A 19405-nucleotide genomic window follows, 5' to 3' on the forward strand; every position below is an offset into this window, starting at 1 on the left:
GCAGTGGCCTCTAGTGGACAGCCGTGGAACAGTGAGCAAACATTGCTGCTCAAACATCACGCACAGTTCAAAGAAAACCTATCATGATATATCATCGTATAGAAGAAAAAACAAGAAATACAATTCAAAAACTTTGTAAAAGTTTTAATAAAAATATGAAATATACAGAAGCACCCACTGTATTAAAGCCGAACATGTACAAAATACAAATGTTTCAAATTAGATCAAATAGATGGTTTAAAAAAAATCCAGTTTTAACTACTGTAACAGTCAAAAAGGAAAATAAACTTTTAATTTGAATGTGTAAAAAAAAATTGTTTTTTTGCCAAATCAATGAATATCTGTGTTACATCACTTTTTCCAGTAGATGCCAAAACCCGCCTAACTTCACATCTGTAGGATTACACACACAAACACCATCCCACTTAACAATTACACAATGCAAATTACACATTTGTAGCACCCATAACTTATAAAAAAAACTAAAAAATCAAATAAAAAATAAGAACTGCTTCTTATTGTGAAAAATTATTCCAATTTCTACATTTATAAACATCCATCATCAGCACGCCTATTAAGCTTGACGAAGCTTTTGTACCATGTAAAAAAGGGCTTATTTTGCTTATTGTCTTATTCTAAAAAAAAAAAAAAATTAAACAGTTAGTTCACCTAAAAATGAAGTTCTGTCATCATTTACTCAGCCTCAAGTTGTTCCAAACCTGTATGATATTTTGAAGAATGTTGGTAACTAAACAGTTGATGGGCCCCATTGACTTCCATAGTATTTTTTTTTTTTTTTTTTTTCATACTATAAGTCATTGGGGCCCATCAACTGTTTGGTTACCAACATTCTTCAAAATATCTTTTGTTTTGAAGGTGAGTAAATGATTATAGAATTTTCATTTTTGGGTGAACTATCCCCGTTAAACTCCCCTTTTGCAACATTTTAGGCTTATTATAGAATTAGGAAAGCCACATTTGAGTAATAAAATGGCAATTATGAATAAAAATGACAGCAATTAAGTAGTTACAATGTATGACTCTAGTCGAGGGAATGAACATTTGCACTGCGTCTGTAAGCACATCTGAAAGAATATAAATGACGGACAATGAAAGGAAGTGACATCACAGCACTCTGCTTTGAGGAGTAAGACATGACAGGAGACGTTCAGGATCAAAGCCAAACCAGCAATAACAGTAATTCCTTTCACAACATCCTTTAATTCCCACTGATCCAAATGCAAACTTGCACTCGGCACATACTAGCTGATCAAATCAAAGTCCCAACTACTATCCTTCCCATAATTCCACACTCGTAACATACGCAAACCTTCGAAACACATCACAAAGACCCTTGACACGTACCAAAACCCTTGGAATAAAACATTACAGCATTTCATTAAGAAACATGGCTGCTTTGTGCACTTCTCACTGTATGAATTATGAAAATCACAAAATTATAATACAATCGCAATACATTTTTATACAAAATACATTTAACCTCCTTGACTAAGTGGTTAAATTGAATGGAAACTTTAATCAGCTGATGATTTGCACCCAAATAGGTTTAAAATAAAATCACATTTGTCCTGTTCTAGTCACAAAATATCATATTTCGAATGTTCACAGTGTTATTAAGACAATATCGATATATGTAAACAAATACCAGTTATAAATAACAGTAATGCATTTGTTGTGAGTAAATGTTGTCAATAGTTCCTTAATGATTACAGCAAGAATTGTGTGATTATGGCCCAGATATCAGCACACATTTCCACACAGGCAAATATATTTACACATATACACACTGCAAATTTGAATGAGCTCAGAGAGTAATTGTTATCACGGGTCAGTTAAAAACGCCCAGTGTAACTGACTAGTGGTTTACCCATGCACACCTGATGTAACAGTTTAAAAATCTGCAGCAAATTAAAAAAAGAAAAAGAAAGTCACATTAAATGAAAATTAGTCCCAACATTTAGTATGTTAAAACAATACAGAATATAAAAATATAAATAAAATAATTAAAATAAAACTTCTTTCTCCTCTGGTTGTTCAGGATGAAGTCTTCTGTTCAGGCTGAATTCACTACAGACAAAGACAGGCTGCACTGGAAAACAAGCAAAGTTTCATGAACTGAGGCTCATTCAACAAACTCATTGTATTTAGAACCAATTCACACTTTATAAATAATTAAAAAAAAAAATTTTTTTAAATAAAACAAAAATAAGTAAATATCACTTATGAAGTAAAAAAATCAAAGCAAAAAAATGAATTAATTAGAACAAAAAAATAGAACAAAAATAAAAAAGAGACACTTAAAATAACAAAAAAATAAAAATAAAACAAATACAAAAATAAACAAAAACAAAACAAATGAACAAATAAAAAAAAAGAAAAACAACAAAATAAATATAACTTTAAAAAAAAAAAAAAAAGAAAGAAAAAAAAAAGAACAAAAAACATTCAATTATTTCACTTTTGGGAGAAAAAAAATTAAAAAATTAAAACAAAACAAAATGTACAAAACCAAAAAATAATACAAAAACAAATATCAATTTTGAAATAAAGCAAAAAAATAAATAAATAAGCAATAAGTTGCAGTCTAGGGCTGCATCCGAAATCGCATACTTCCCTACTATATAGTCAAGTCATCTTCATTTATATAGCGCTTTTCACAATACATATTGTTTCAAAGCAGCTTTACAGAGACAATAGGAAAATTCTTATCGAGCTAAAGTTGGTTTTTGATTGAATCACTTCCGTTGTAAAAATTGTTAATTATTACTTTAGGTGCTGCTTAAATGACACCTTTCCTAATGAAACCCGAATACCTTTAATGCATTCTTGCCGTTCATTTACGCGTTTAGTCTATAGGTTTGCGTGTTTGAGTGTGTATGTGCGCAGAAGCTTGATCTTTTTTAAAAAAGTGATATTTGCCAAATGACTTGTCTGGTCCACATAATACAGAAAAATTAGTTGTGTCCGCGGATCTATGCAAACTGGAATACTTTTGATAATGTTTTATCTGTACATAGGGAAAGGAAAGGGAAGGAGGCCTTCACAGGGGATAGTTTAGTTGACACTTCAGGGCTGCGTTGAGTATGTGAGAAAAGTATGTCCGAATTTACATTATTCCTAAAAGAGTAAGTAAAAGTACCCGGATGATCTACTGCTTCCAGAGAGATTCTGAAGTGCGCATATGATGGACACTTTACTATACCATGAGGCCACGGGAGAGGAATGGCAGTGAGGCGACGTAACTGATGCTGGTAGGTCACATGATAGGTCACAACTTTATCTGATATAATTCTTTCAATCTCGGACCAAGGGAGCTTGTTCGCTCTCTACCCGCTGTCTTGTGCCGAATCCTCTTCATATCGGCTCCTTTTCATGCCTGAACATGGCGAATACATCCGGATTACATTCATACTACACATATTCATACTATATAGAGCAGGGGTGGGGAACGTTGATCCTGGAGGGCCATTGTCCTCCAGAGTTTAGATCCAACCCTAATAGGTTGTTTGCACATGACGTCATTGCTGCAGGCTGGAGGGCAGGGAGTGATTTTTCAATATAGAAATGTAGAATTCCGTTCACAATGTTGATCGGGTTACCATGAAAAGTGTCACGCGCTGCTGCTTCAGACATCATATGTTAGAAAGTCACCTCCTTAACAGCTTCCCTTAGTGTGTTTTTACACGTAGAAAAGGCGAAAATTATATTACACCGTCCCATTTTTTCCCTGATCGATGATATGAGTTTCTATTGCAATTCTCGATTTAGCATAAATAATCTACAATGGCGACATTTTTCACAATCATGACAGAAAATCAAAAGACTGCCCTAACATCACTAGCAGAAAGGCAGCGCGATAAACAAACCAGACTAGAACTGAACACAGCGTGACGGCAGCTTCACATTCTCTATATCTCGATGGCAGGAAAGTCTTAAGGCAGGAACACACCAAGCCGACGGTCGGCCGTCTGGCAGTTTTTCGTCGTCGGCCGACTAAGTTTTCTCAGTGTGTTCTGCACTGTCGGCTGAAGTTGGTCCTCGTTGGCTTTTTTTCGGCCGATTTCAAATGTTGAATCGCCGTTGGAGCTCGCCGGTTCGTCGGGCCATCTGATCATTCTGATTGGCTGTTCAGATACTGCCACCTGCTGGTTCGGAAAGGCATTTCATCTCACGCAGGCGCAGAACTGCTCGGCAATTTAGCGTTGGTTTGGTGTGTCAGGCCAACTTTGGACACAGACGCTGCCGACGTGAGCCAACCTCGCAGTCTGTTTTCGTCGCCACTAGTTCGTCTGCGTCGGCTTGGTGTGTTCTGGCCTTTAAAATTCAGTGGAAAAGTCGCTCCTCTTCATGACATAAGGATCAAGTCCAACATATGTTGTGATTTTCGGGTTATACCTTTCTAAACCAGTACAGAATGGACTTTTCTCCATCTCTTCCATTCTAATTTTCACTGCTTGCCCTCCACCGGAATTTTGCACGTCACCAGAACCACGTGACTGCAAACAACCTATTAAGCACACCTGAAGTTAATCAAGGTCTTCAGGATTACTAAAGTTACAGGCAAGTGAGTGTTTTTTTCAGGGTTGGAGCTAAACTCTGCAGGACAATGGCCCTCCAGGATCAACGTTCCCCACACCTGATATAGAGCGTACTTTTTTTTAGCAGTCGAGAAGTAATTACTTTTTCAAAATAAGTACCTACTAAAGAGAGTATGCGATTTCGGACACAGCCACAGTGTTTAACTGGTCTGTGCTGCTCACCAGAACCCAGTGCTGGTGACATCATCATCATCATGCCCCGGTTCAGCTCACCGGCTCGCTGCTGATGTTTTCCTTCCCCTGAGGAGACACATACCGCCCTCTCCTGTCTGCGGCAGGCTGGTTCCCCAAAACCTTCCTCTGCATTTAAACATAGTAACATTCATTAGACATCCAGTTTATGCACTTGTATATGCCCTTTCAAAAGCTGAATTAGGTTTGCTACAGTGTGATTTTATAGTACAATCCCTTTAAACTACATCATTACGTAACTACCAAAGGATTGATTGCTTTTCAAAGGACACACAGCTGCATTGGCCAGCACTTGAAAAGATTTCACCATCACACATAATAACTTGTGTATATAACACAGAGGTGAAAGAGCTGGAGATAGAGATCTGACCTTGATAAGACCACCAAAGGAGCGTGAGCGAGCGTGTTTTTTACTAGTAGGAGTCGTATTCTCATTGACAGGAGTCACAGGGGTTGACTGCTTGCCAAGCTGAAATGAATAACAGCCACAGAATGATTACAGGAACATTGTGCTAACAGAATTTATATAAAAATAAATAAATAAATAAAAAAACACTTTCCTTTTAATAATCACAAAATAATTATAGTAAAAATCTATCAAATGTACACTAACAGAAAAAAGTAGGGGTTTAACGATACACGTCACAATTTGATACAATTTACGACACTGAACTCACGACATAATACTATTGCGATCCTTTAAGCTAGGGATGCACCGATACCTTTTTTTAAGGACCGAGTACGATACCGAATGCCTATACATTTATTAATTTCCCTCTCTCTCTCTTTTTTTTTTTTGGTGATGTTGCGGTTTTCCAAGCACAACACAGTGAGACTAATGAATGTAGGACAGCTTCTTTATTATTACTCTAATGAAAAAAGTAATAATTTTTATGTGCTTGTCACTGAAGGGATGGATTCTGGAATCCACTGCCGCTTCAATATATATCTTTTAAGTTATTAATCAACATTTATATTTCTGTTAAATTATTTGAATGACTTCTTCAATGTATGTTAAAGCATCTATTTTCCACTGTAGCTCTCACTGAGAAAAAAGAACATGTTATCAGTATGTTTTGGTAAAGTTTCCTGCTCAGAGCAGAGCTCAGATCAACTTCAACATTGAAGAAGCTGTGAATCATGTATCTGTGTATGTGCGCTAAGTGTTCTGTGCAGGTCCCTTTGTACTGGACAACTGGCATTCTGCTTGAGACCAGCAGACACCATGTCATGAACCCAAAAGGACATCCGGTACCTAAATTCAGGGTCCCCCTCATCATCACCGTGACGAAGGGAGATATGCTTCTTACTATCTGTCCACGTGTGGAAAATTTCTAATCTTGTCTATTTTTCTTAGCCAATCAGAATCATCCAACCTGAAGTAATGACGTAGTTAGTTGATTCTGTTAGAGTATAATTGCTATGGAAATGTGAATGTACGTGGAGCGGCCTACGAACTCCTTGTGAGACTTGAAGCTGGCCTCTGCTGATGAAACTGCAAGCTATTCTTCATTAAATTTTTCTTCAATTTATTATTTTTTTTTAAACTTTGACTCCGGGTCTTTATTCAACATATCTGGTTTCAAGGGTCCTAAAATGTTCATCCCCAACCTCACAAACTTGAACAAAAAGTTCACAGTGTCCAATGACCTTCAAAGTCCATAATTACCAATATATATAGTCAAGTCAAGTCACCTTTATTTATATAGCGCTTTTTACAATGTAGATTGTGTCAAAGCAGCTTTACATTGATAACCGGTACATAATTTTGGCACAGCAGCTCTTAAAGAATAGTGTCAATGCAGGCAGATCAAAGCACTGTTGAATATCAAATGTCAAGTGTCCCCAACTAAGCAAGCCAAAGGCGACAGCGGCAAGGAACCCAAACTATATATATATATATATATATATATATATATATATATATACATACACACAAACAAATTACAAACAATACAACAAATACTATAGATATACAAATTAAACAAACTTGTTTTTCAGATACAGTAGGTTTATTTACCACATATACATTTATTTAACATTTTTTGTTCTTTTATTAACATTAATGACATATTTAATTAGGCTACAGTCCTTTTAAGACCGAATCCATGGATACTGACACATATCATGTATATCCTGTTTTCACCCAAATGTACATCCACTTAAGCCATAACCAACTGTATTTACGTGAGACTCCACACGATGGACATTTTGACAACCATGAGTGTATTTGACCATTCAGGTGCAAGGAGAACTGATCACGCGCTGTCTGAGATCGCGCACAAGAAAGAAAGAGAGAGAGAGAGAGAGAGTGCTTCTGGTCTGTGTCATTCAGCGCGATTCTGCCTATCCCGCCTTCACTAATTGATAACGAATTGTGATTGAAAGCACGCAGTTCGTAATGTGTGGGTTGTCAGCATTAATTTTGAAGCATTTCCACACCCCTGAGGCTTCTGCCGCCAGTGTCTCGGTGCACGGAAAATTCTGTCGTTTACGTCACGTGACGTATCGTCTTTGGTATCGGGGGTATTTTTACGAGTACAAGTACATGAGCTTGGTATCGGGATCAATACCGATACTGGTAGGGTGCATCCCTACTTTAAGCCAAGATAAAGAAGAGGGTTATATTATTATTATTATTATTATTATTATTATTATTACTTCTGAGAGAACTATATCTACTTCTAACAAGTTAACAAAAATGTACTGTTGATTAAAATTTTAAATTTGCTGTGGACTTGAATAGGTTTGAACTTTGTCCTGCATGCACAGGGCAATGGTGACATCAGAATAAAAATATTCATGATTCTGACCCTGAAAATACAGAATTATGTTAGACACATACTTGCACTCTGTCACCCTTTTTTACTGGTAAAATCAGTTATTATCAGGACCCACAAAGAACCCATTAATTGCATTATTATACAGTCAAACCAAAATTTATTCAGACACCTTGTACATTTCATTAATTAATACAGTTTAGTCACTATAGTAAAAAAAAAAGGGGGGGGGGGGTAATAAAATATGAAAACTGTGTCAGTTAAACTGGGTCTGCTGCCATTACTATATTATTATTATTATTAGTAGTAGTAGTATAAAAAAAAAGCATGATTTACTTTTTTTTTTTTTTAAATAAACTAATTACAGCAAAAATGTGTGATAACTAAATAATAAAACCTGCTGTCATTATTGTATAATAATAATAATAATAATAATAATAATTACATGTGACACACTTCCTCCTTACAACAGGTGGCGCTTTGACTATAACTGAATATTGCCATGTTGATGTCTTCAGGCCAGGACTATTATCAAACGTGAAGTTTGGAGCAAATCAGACACTGTATGCCTAAGTTACAACAACTTCCTGTTTCGTGGCGTTAATTGCATACATTAGCACTTAGACAAGTGTTGCATGATTTAATGTGTTTCTAGCATGTTTGGTACTTCTGGGAGTGAATTACAGTGCAAAGCATGTCATTTCCTACAGGTGGCGCTATGACTAACTGAATATTGGCATATAGATGTCTTTAGGCCAGGACTCTTATCACACGTGAAGTTTGGGACAACTTCCTCTTTCATTGCGAAACATCAGACTTTGTCAGGCCGCCACGAACACACCCTTCAGCGAAAACTCAAGATCTTCGCAATTTAATGTCGCAAAGGCCTTTAGATTAGACTGACCAAATATGATGTTGATCTGATTAAAGCTCTAGGAGGAGTTTGTTAAAGTACAACATCTGGAAATGGCAAAAACTGCCAAAATTTTACAGAGAATATTCAAAATATCTCACTTCCTGTTAGGTTTTCAGATTTTGCACCCACAGACTTTTTTGTAGGGATTAGGCTGTTACATCTGTCTACCAAATTTTTATGCTTCTCCGTGAAACGTAGCATGAAGGGCGCTTAATTGAAAATTTGTAGGTGGCACTATCGAGCCATTTTGCCACACCTAATTCTGAAACCCATATCAGACATAAATTTTTCACCACTTCTGACGTGTGTGCAAAGTTTCATGAGTTTTCGTGCATGTTTAGGAATGCGATTCATTTTGGAGAAGACGACTAATTGACCGAGCAATTACAATAGGGTCCTCGCACCACCGGTGCTTAGGCCCTAATAATATTAAAATAAAATAAAAATGAAAATCACATTTTATGTTTAGTTATTTTTAATAAAACAAATCACCACTAAAAAAATAAATAAATAAATGCACCCATTGTGCTCTTACCTGTCTGATGAGTTTTTTCTTCTTGGCGGAGTTTGGCATGTTATCGGTGACGTGTCGATAGAGCTCTCTAAGTGCCTCTTCTGTGTGATTCTCCGAGTCTAACCCCACTTGTGCTCCGCTCCTCTTACATGCCGCCATGAGAGGAGAACTGCTGACTGTCAACAGCTCCAGGTCATCCTACAACCAGAGAGAGGAATATTATCTTATTTACACACAGCAGCAGAATACAGTTTCAACTCCAGTATTTGGGTCACTAATACAGTTAAGTTCAAACACAGTTCATTTATTTACAGGAGTATCTACAGGAATTTTCAGGACTGACAGTGTGAATGTAGCCATGGTTCAATCAGTGCTTAGATTCGCTTTAGAAGGAACATAAATGGCACAAACCTTGGAGTGAATAATTTTGGTGTTGGCGAACTGAAGTCTGGCGTGCTCCCGCAGATACGCTGGTGCCTTTACAAATGAGAAGACAACAGAAGACGGTTTGATTTCACAATCCTAAACATCCTTTAAACATTTAAGATAACATCACATCAGTTTTGTTGTTGTTAACTAAAACTGTTAAAAATTGTTTTAAGTCATTGAAATAAAAACACTACATGAAAAACTTAAACTAGTGTTATTTTAGTTTTAAATTAAAACTAGTTTATAATATTTTGAATTAGCTTTTATTTTTGTATTTTAGTTTAATTTTTAGTCATTTTGTTAGGTGCTTTTGTCATTATTAGTTTTTTGTTTTTTAAAAAATATTGCTAATTATGATTAGGATTATTTCATTATTTGTTTTTATTTATTTTCTAGTTCATTTTAATGCTTCAACTTAAACTTATTTCAGTTTACTGACAAGGCAACATTTCTAATTTAAAGTTTTTCAAATAATATTTAGATTTTATTGTATTTCAGCTTTATTTCATTTAACAGAAATGTTTTAATAGTTTTAGTTAGCAATAATAAACTTGACAAACAAAAGCTAGAAAAGTTTCCTTGGCATCTAACTTAAAAATAAATTAAAGCTAAATAGAAAATATTTACCAAAACTTATAAAAATGAAAAAGCACATAACAAAAACTCTAAAACTTAAACTAAAATTAAAATGAAAATATAAAAAAGGCTCATTCAAATATGAATAAATACTATGATAGTACTAAAAGAATGCTGCATCACGTTAATAGGATATTGTTTTTCATCCCATCAGCATGTGCACACATAAAGGCTGCATTTTGCAAATACTAAGTACCCGAAAGATCTTCTGTGAATGTTTGATGAGGAAAGCCATGCCGCTGTTTAGTTTCTTAAGGTTCTCCTGAAGGTCACTGGCATTCATCTGAAGAAAGCAACATGCAAAACATGAAAAATTATGCTTGAATGTTTAACAATTAAAAACGGAAACAAATCACATACGTTCTTGGGCCAGATGACGTGGGGGGCAAACATGAGTGCGAGATTGTGTGCGGACATCTTGTTTTTGTCCTGTTGTTTGGCGGTGTGATAGAGCAGGTCCAGCAGCAGCTTGAGCAGGGTTCGGTTAGCGGTGGGCAGCAGCAACAGCAGAAGCTGCAGAGCCTCGATCTGACGCTCCTTATCCGGCAAACTTGTCTTATTGCCTTGATCATCAAACGTGGTCAGTTCTGCCAAGAAGAGCAGATAAAGCTTAATCAGGAAGTGTGAAGGGAGCAATGAATGATGGACAGGATGGAATGATGTGTTGAGAAACCAGACGAACCTGTGATTTTCAAGTGAGCGTGTAGGTGGCGCTGTGTTAGCAGGGGCTCTGGCAGCTCTCCCAGAAAGCTTTTGAGGAGGGTGGCAACGTCATTGGGATGGAAGTCACCGGAGGCGAAGTCAATATCAGCTCCCCCATTGAGCTGCTCTCTCAACGTCTGCTGCCTCAGGCTGTTCCCAGGAACCCGAAAAAGACCCTCTACATGCAGATCTATAGGAAAACAACCAGTCGAAACATCTCAGTTTCTGGGGCTGCACGATATTGGAAAAGACTGACATTGCAATGTTTTGTTTTTCTGCAATATGAAAATTTCACCAGATGACTTCAGCCTCTGGTGCTCCTTGTGTGGAGGTCAAAAATGACCTTTTTTAATATTTAAATGAAATGAGTGTACTATATTTTCATTATAAATATTTTGTATTTTCAGTTTGGTCTCTATTTATAGACAACACTTGGTAGATTATTGACAAAAATACTTTTTTAAATTTTCATATGAAATATATATTTTCTAGCGCTGCACAATATTTTGTTTCAAACAGAGATCACGATTCTCCCTACGATTCTGAACAGACTACTAAAAATAATTTACTAGAGGTGCTGACAAAATGTTAATTGCTGAAGTCTATTTAAAATGTTTAATTAATCTGAATTATTTAAAAACAAAAAACAAAAAACAGTTTGAATGAATGATTCAACTACTCAAAAACATTCATTACTGGATGAATCAGCATTTTTGAACAAATCTCTTGAACAGTCGCTTGCCGCCACCTGGTGGTGTAAAATGTAGGAAATAAAGATTCTGTGTGGTTGAAAAGACTGTTTGTGAAGCTGTTTCATACCTATATGAGACAACTGCTCTCTCTGGATCAGCGGCAGCGCCAGCGCAAGATTTTAATGTTCCGCTGTGATTTTTTCCAATGCGAGAAAATCAAAGCCATAAATCTAAACAAGTTGTGTTCCAAATTTGAGTTTGCTATCTCAAAAAACACTTCCACTAGATGAAAGTCGTTTTCCAATTGTTTCCAATGCGGCCATTTTTGACCACGAACAATACAAGTGTGATTATTTTTTTCAGGACCATTTAACCTTATATTGAGTAAGAGCAAGAAATTTAGCCGTAATTTCTCTAACACAACTGCACCTCATGTGTGCAAATATTTTTATATATGACTAAGAGCCAGGGCTTACTTTTGCTGAGGTACACGATGAGTTGATAGATCTGGGCTATTCCTTCCTCCGTGAGGGGCATGCCAAACACAACGCCTTTGTCTGCAAAATAAAGAAAAGATTTAACAATGAAACATCTCTCCAATAAAATGTTGAATGAAATCATTTTTCAATACATTTTTGAAGTTGGTGCTATTATAATCTTATTGTTTTTGTTACTGTTTATTTTACACAATTGACAGCCTTAGTTTATCACATCAAGAAATTAAAAAATTTATATATATATATATATATATATATATATATATATATATATATATTGAGTGCTTCAATGAGTGCGAGACATCACTTCCGTTGTCAGAGCGCGATCAGACCTCACTAACCAGATGTGGAGGGCAGTTGGACATAGTGGTGTTTTAGAGGTAAAAAATGATATAAATACTGTTCGTTTCTCGCACAAACCGATCGTTTCCTGTCTTAGGACATCAATGTGCCGTCACAAGCCGCAGGGTTTAATTTGGATTTGTCTGTGCATGTTTTTTTGACTCTTAAAGAGGAAGTTCCCACTGACATGCATTATACGACTGACAGACCGCAACAGTTGGACTTAAAAAATCATCATTTGTGTTCTACTGAAGAAACAAAGTCACCTACATCTTGGATGCCCTGGGGGTAAGCAGATAAACATAAAATTTTCATTTTTGGGTGAACTATCCCTTTAAGCTCCTCTTGAAAAGAGCAATCTGGATAGCACTATATTGAGTAATTACAGACCAATCTCAAATCTTCCTTTCATAGGCTAGATAATTGAAAAAGCCGTTTTCAATCATCTGTACAAATTCTTAAGCTCAAATGGATACATTCAATCTGGTTTCTGACCACATCACTGCACTCATAAAGATAAATGATATTCGCTTAAATACTGATACAGACAAATTATCAGTGCTGGTACTACTCGACTTCAGTGCTGCATTTGACACTGTCAATTACAACTTCTTGACAGGCCGTGGGTCGGGCTTTCTGGGAAAGTCCTAAAATGGTTTAGGTCATACTTAGAAGGGAGTAGTGTTGTCAGCATACTGGAATTTCTAACTTCGATACAATACCTTGAAAAGTATCAATATTTTATACCTTTTACGATACCATGGGGAAAAATGCTAAATATATTGCTAAATTTATTGTCTCGCAAAAGTAAGAGTCGACTCTGAGTCAATTAAACGACTCGTTTGTAAAACGAATCCCAAGCCGTTTCATTGTGACATCACAACGAAATATTAGCATATTGCCTGCCCACTTACTGCATGTGCAGACGCCAGGGAAAATTCATTTTACCACAGCAGTACAATCTTTTGTTGTGTTCTCGTCATTTGACTGACGACTGCTTCTCAATCCTTGGGGAGTTTAACACAGTATTCACAAAACGCTTGCTCTTAAAATATGGATCACAATGACCAGTTTACTTGGACCAGCTTGCTCCTCTGAATCTCCTCTTAAATTTTCTAGCGATCGTTCAAAATTTTTAGTTTTGTATGTTATGTTGTGTAACATACACCGGATGTATCCAGCTAACCAGCTAACTCTTGTTTCTGTAGTTCTGCTATTTAGATGTGGGTCCAATATTGTCTAAAAATGTGTTGATTAATGCAGCTTGTCTGTCTTATTACTTAGAGTAATGATCAAGGATGGAGCACGACTTTTGTTTACAAAGTGTAATGCATATCAGCTATTCACATTTGTGCTCGGCTAACGTGGGAGTTTACAACATAGTTGTGGGCCCGGTTCGCTTACATAACTGTAAAACAAACAATTTTTTTCCTCTGCGTTTTCATTATTACAGTAGAGTAGAGCTCTATCTGTATGGTAATAGGATGTTAAGATGCTAGTCCATGCTAACTAGTATTTTCTCTATAAACAGTAAACACCCAATGTAATGTCAAACAATGATATAGCTATTTTTTACTTTGTTAATAATTATGACGAAAAAGTCTGTGTACACATCTGGCCTAAATGTTTATCTTATGTTAGAGGTTTTCAGCTTCGCTTAGCATTCTAATACAGCACCTACATAAAGTATAACAGTGACACTGGTATCACAGATCATATATTACACAAACTAAGGTAACACTTACCATAGAGAAACGTCCTACTCCAGTCGTGATTGCGAATCAGTTTCTGGTTGATCGACTACTTCAGGCGTTTCACCTTTGGACTCAGGCTTGAACTGATACGGTAAAAATCGATGCTATCTTTTCTGTCCATACATTATATACAATGTCGTTCGAATTGATAGCTGTCATTCAGTTATGGCAATGGGCGCCATTGGCAATGGGAATTATTTCAGATATATCAGTATCGATACAGTCGATACAAATATCGATATTTTTGACAACACTAGAAGGTAGAGGTTATTATGTGAGTATAGGTAAGTCTGAGTGGACATCCATGACATGCGGAGTCCCACAAGGCTCAATACTTGCACCGCTCTTGTTCAACCTGTATATACTACCACTGAGCCAAATAATGAGAGAGAACCAAATTGCTTATTACAGCTATGCAGATGACACCCAGACACCCATCTACTTAGCTCTATCATCTAACAACTACAGCCCCATTGACTCCCTGCGCAATGCATTGATGAAGTTAACATCTGGATGTGCCAAAACTTTCTTGAGTTGAACAAAGAAAAAACTGAAGTCATTGCATTTGGAAACAAAGATGAAGTTCTCAAAGTGAATGCATACCTTCACTCTTGGGTCAAACAAATAAAAATCAAGTCAGGAATCTTGTTGTGATTTGGAGTCAGACCTTAGTATCAGTACTCATGTAAAAGCAATAGCTAAATCAGCATACTATCATCTCAAAAATATTCTGAGCATTGATTCTGAGCAGAACCAGAAAATATGAACATATCACACCAGTCGTCAGGTCTTTACACTGGCTCCCAGTTACGTTTAGGATTGATTTTCAAGTATTATTACTGGTATATAAATCACTCAATGACCTTGGACCTCAATACATTGCAGATATGCTCATTGAATATAAACCTAACAGATCACTATGATCATTAAGATCACATCAGCTAGAAATACCAAGGGTTCACTCTAAGGAGTCTGCTTTTAGCTGTTATGCCAGCCACAGCTGGAACCAGCTTCCTGAAGAGATAAGATGTGCTCCAACAGTAGTCACATTCAAATCCAGACTCAAAAAACATCTGTTTAGCTGTGCAAAAAACCTTTGAGAGGTATTTTATCCTCAATACAAAGCAACGCTGACTATTTTAACAATGTTTTTACTACTTTTCTGGACCTTGAATGTGGTAACATCGTTTCTATTAGGGAAAAAAAAAAAGAACCTCTCGGATTTCATCAAAATATCTTAATTTGTGTTCCAAAGATGAATGAAGGTTTTACGGGTGTGGAACACCATGAGGGTCAGTAATTAATGACAGAAATTTCCTTTTTGGGTGAACTAACCCTTTAAGAGATTTCTTGGGTGAAAAGAAATTGAAGTGCGGACTGGGTTAGTCCTAGAGATCCCCCAGGCCGATTTTAGAACAAAAATCTGATCTTATGCAATCCATTTTTATTCTTATGTATTTGTTTCCTTCTCATGTGAAGCATTTTAAATTACCATTGTGTATGAAATGTGCTATATAAAAAAACTTGCCCTGCCTTGCCTAATGTCAAATTTGTTGAATTACTTCTTTATCAGTGTCTTCACTTGATTTGGAAGCTAAATACTGTTGGTCACTCATCAAAACCAGCGAGGTCCTAACTTTTGTTTCACCCATTACTGTTGGCTAGATGGCAATGAATCTAGAGCTAGCCAGTCAATAACAGGAGCCCGCGGCAGGAAACTAACTTGCAGAGCAATCACAGAACTTCCCAAAACAGATGATGTAATTCTTACACTGAAGGTTGTTCAATATTTTTTGTCAATAGAGTCTGAAATCTTCCCACAGAAGAATCACCGGTGCCTCCATAATAAGCTCAAAGGCATATTGACAATAGACTGGCTGTAAATTTGTCGAATGTATGAGGAAGAATTTATGTTCATTGCAGGCTGAAATGGAAAAAAGCAAAAGAAAGGAATACAGAACACCGGCTAAAATTCAGAAAAAAACCTGACCTTTGCGTTTAAGGAAGTTGAAAGAGCGAAAAAAGCCTCCCGCCACAGTGCTGTTGGGAGTCTTGGGTTCCTCATCGCCCAGTAATTGTGAGAATTCGGCCCCCGGGAGGTCGATGAGCCGTGTGATGTTACTCAGCACCAATTCTGTGAAGGCCTCCGGTCGCTCATGACGCATTTTCTCCACAAAGAAGTCTGGGTTGAAGATGATGGGAGGCCGGCCGTCACCACCACCTCCCATTTCTGACTCTTGACTGATTACAACATTGCACACCGTGCCCCTGTGAACCCACAAATAAATATGACTTATAATGACAACAAGTTAATTTTTATAGTTCGTCTAATTAATTTATTCAAAAAACATTGTAATTGTAAAATGTAATTTAAACATGGGCATGTCATGATTATGAATTGTGTGCTGACGATTGTCATAATTGCGATAAAAAATGTAATTCTGTTTTGTTCATGTCAATTACAGTGCAAGCCTAATACGCGTTTGTGTACTTAGAATCTTAGAATATATAATATAATAATAAAAATCATAATAAAATAGGCCCATATGATCTACATTAATGCTGTGAAAATATTTATAATATAAAATAATGAAATTCTTGAAAAGAAAAGCTTAGTAAGGAGTTCGGAAAAATCGTTATTATTATTTCTTAGCTATATATATATATATATATATATATATATATATAAAATTATATTTGTGAAAAACTATTTTTTTAAATAGAAAAACATATTTAAAAACGTTTTGAAAATAATGACCAAGATATTTACTATATTTAAGAAGGAAAATGTTATTCATTTTTACTTCATGGTTACACCACATGGCAAGTTGAATTTGAACTTCAAAATGGTATAAAAGTTTTTAGAAACACTAAATTTCTAATAACTTGCCATGTGTGTTTAAAACTATACGTTTCTTTTAATGACCATAAACTTTGAATAAACATTGTCATTTTATTGAGCAAAGACAGTAAGGAAAGCCATGAATGAAGAATCAAGAGCTTAAAATTGTAGTAAAATTACTTCAGAGGAAGTATAAACTTGGTGATTTTGAGGGTTTTAAAACATGAAAGTCTTCATAATGACTGTAATAATATAAAATGATTTGTTTTGTTCTCTATGATTGATCTTGTTCTGTGGTTGGCATTTCTCTACACCAATCATTACCATGGTAAAACACTGTGAAAACATGTAAGAAGCTTTGTGATTTGAATTCATTATTGTTTCGATGGCAGTGAGAAGTACAGTGATTGTTTCAGATGGTAGCAGGTTCTATCATGCCCAGAAAGATTCACACATTCGTTTCATCAAGACATTTACATGATTTTCTGCGGTTCTTCAAAAAATACCATGGTAATTTCTTTGTGTTTATAATGCACATTCAAAGTTACGACTTTAAAATAGAAACTATATAAATATATATCTATTTATTTATCTCTATAACTCTATATATAACTGCAGTAACACGTTATGTGGCAGGAACTGTGGTTACAATGTTATTTTAATATGTGCGTTTCATACTGTAACTGTTAACAGGCAAGAAGCATTTCGTATAATAAGACACTAACGTACACGTTTCTACCTCAGTGCTCCGCCTCCTATCAAGCGATTTCTTTGCAGTTATTCAAAAGTCTAAATATTTTACTGTATTTTCAGACTATCTATATTAAGCGAACGTTTTTGTAAATAAATATTCGTTACCTTCTGTCTCGTTTATTTACATCAGATTCTTTCTCCGCGGCCATCTTTCATCTTCCGTTTGAATCCACCGCTGCTGAGGCATTAACCGCTGCTTAATCATGATTGGGCAATGAAGGAAAATTGGGAGGGGCTCTGGAGCCAGCCGGGGTTTCTGAGCGCTGATTGGTCTGTTCAAATGTTTCCGAGCACTGTCTGCAGTGTGCGCTACAGTTCTGGGATCAGCCTTCTAAAGACAGCTGCAGTTGTAAGTCAGGAGGTTGCCATTAAAAAGTGACTCTTTAAAATTGTATAACATTTTTTGACATATTATTTATACATATATATATATATATATATATATATATATATATATATATATATATATATATATATATATATATATTTTTTTTTTTTTTTTAAATGTTAATGCAATTAGGTGTGAAGTAGCTGAGCATTTATAGAAATGCAAATCAACACTGTTATGCATAGCAATCATAAGTTTATTTAAAATTAAAAATAAATAAATAAAACTGGAAAGGGTCAACCATCACACATTCCAAAAGTTTAAACATCTGATTTTAGCAACAACAAAAAAATATCCACATGGAATATACAGCATCTACTATACATTTTTGGTAGTCTATATATGATTGCATGGTTAATTAAAAGAAAAGTAACAAAAATAATAATAATAATAGCAATTGTAAAATTGCTGTTTTAAAGTAGTGTAATCAATGCATGTGTTCAAAAGTCTTATCACCAGAAATAAACATGGAATAAATGAATAAATATAAATGCATTAATGAGAATGTAAAATATTTATCAGTATTCCATTGCAAATCTACCAAAAACTGTCCCACTTTTGCATAGTTTATAATTCCACCATCTTTCCCTTAAGTGATATTAATTGTAAATTGCTGTGCATGTATATAATAATCTTAAGTAATGTATTACAACACAACTGAATTAATAACATCTGACATTAATATTTTTTGTAGGTTGTGCTTATAGGATTTTCATACATTCTGGAAACATAATTGTAACATGATATATGTTGTTAGTGCACTTAAAAAATACAATTGACAGACAAATTAAAAACTGAAAGATTCCCATTTTAAGTGCCTTTTATGTTGAACTATCTTAAAATATTTCATCACAACATATTTAAAATGAATATATAAAATGCAAAGACAGTGGCATATAACAGCTGATCTTTAAAAGACATAATTTTATCCTCAGGGTGTGAAATAATGTGGCATGCTCACATTGCATCTGTTCAGGTGTTCACTGTCAGTCTTTTTTGTAGGTACAAGATGGAGGAAGTCATCAAGCAGATGTCACAACAGATCAAAAACTTGCTGTTCAGCAATATTTTCCATCATCATATAGCACTAAATTACATGATCCAACATATGCATGGACTCCATGATGGCCTCATCCTGAGCAAAAATGATGGGTAAAAAGAAAATACAAAACAAAGAACATATTAAATTTCATTGCAGGTCATGTAGGTATCAGCCAAATAAATTTTAGTTGCAAATTAATTTTAGGAGTGTTTATTTTGGACTTTAAAATGAGTTTTTATAATAGTGACATTCACATTGAACAAAGAGTTACATAATTTTTATTTAATAGCAAAAGCATGAAAAAAAA

General features: G+C 35.4%; 2 protein-coding genes across 5 annotated transcripts in view; both read right to left on the minus strand.

Moving 5' to 3' along the window:
* Positions 1-1201: 1201 nt before the first annotated feature.
* arhgap19 (Rho GTPase activating protein 19) lies at positions 1202-17928 on the minus strand. Of its 4 annotated transcripts, none has more exons than XM_048169080.1 (11): positions 17774-17928; positions 16064-16341; positions 11957-12037; positions 10769-10978; positions 10447-10673; positions 10283-10369; positions 9433-9498; positions 9043-9219; positions 5182-5280; positions 4833-4919; positions 1202-2105 (listed from the first exon to the last, which is right to left on the minus strand). In XM_048169080.1, exons 1-11 carry the CDS (start codon positions 17815-17817, stop codon positions 2025-2027), a joined length of 1437 nt encoding a protein of 478 aa, XP_048025037.1. In that variant the 5' UTR covers positions 17818-17928; the 3' UTR covers positions 1202-2024. The 4 variants fall into 4 exon arrangements, with proteins under 4 accessions (XP_048025037.1, XP_048025045.1, XP_048025060.1 ...); XM_048169088.1 differs by having other exon boundaries at positions 1202-2110; XM_048169103.1 differs by having other exon boundaries at positions 4782-4919.
* A 306-nt stretch (positions 17929-18234) lies between these two features.
* kcnip2 (Kv channel interacting protein 2) overlaps positions 18235-19405 on the minus strand; it is a 38677-nt gene continuing 37506 nt past the window's right edge. Inside the window, exon 9 of the mRNA XM_048169112.1 lies at positions 18235-19191. Coding sequence (XP_048025069.1) covers positions 19144-19191 — 48 coding nt within the window. The 3' untranslated portion in view covers positions 18235-19143. The remainder of the gene's footprint in view (positions 19192-19405) is intronic.

This window comes from Megalobrama amblycephala, linkage group LG2, assembly GCF_018812025.1.
Source record: "Megalobrama amblycephala isolate DHTTF-2021 linkage group LG2, ASM1881202v1, whole genome shotgun sequence".
Classification (NCBI taxonomy): Eukaryota; Metazoa; Chordata; class Actinopteri; order Cypriniformes; family Xenocyprididae; genus Megalobrama; species Megalobrama amblycephala.

Bases quoted from the DNA above. Each gene is read 5' to 3' on its own strand.
- arhgap19 (XM_048169080.1), bottom strand. From the start codon at position 17,817: ATGGCCGCGGAGAAAGAATCTGATGTAAATAAACGAGACAGAAG. The intron at 12,038-16,063 runs GTCAGGTTTTTT...TTTATTTTGCAG, and splicing joins CAACTTCCTTAAACGCAAAG to ACAAAGGCGTTGTGTTTGGC. The intron at 10,979-11,956 runs GTAAGCCCTGGC...GTTTTCCTATAG, and splicing joins CATCGTGTACCTCAGCAAAA to ATCTGCATGTAGAGGGTCTT.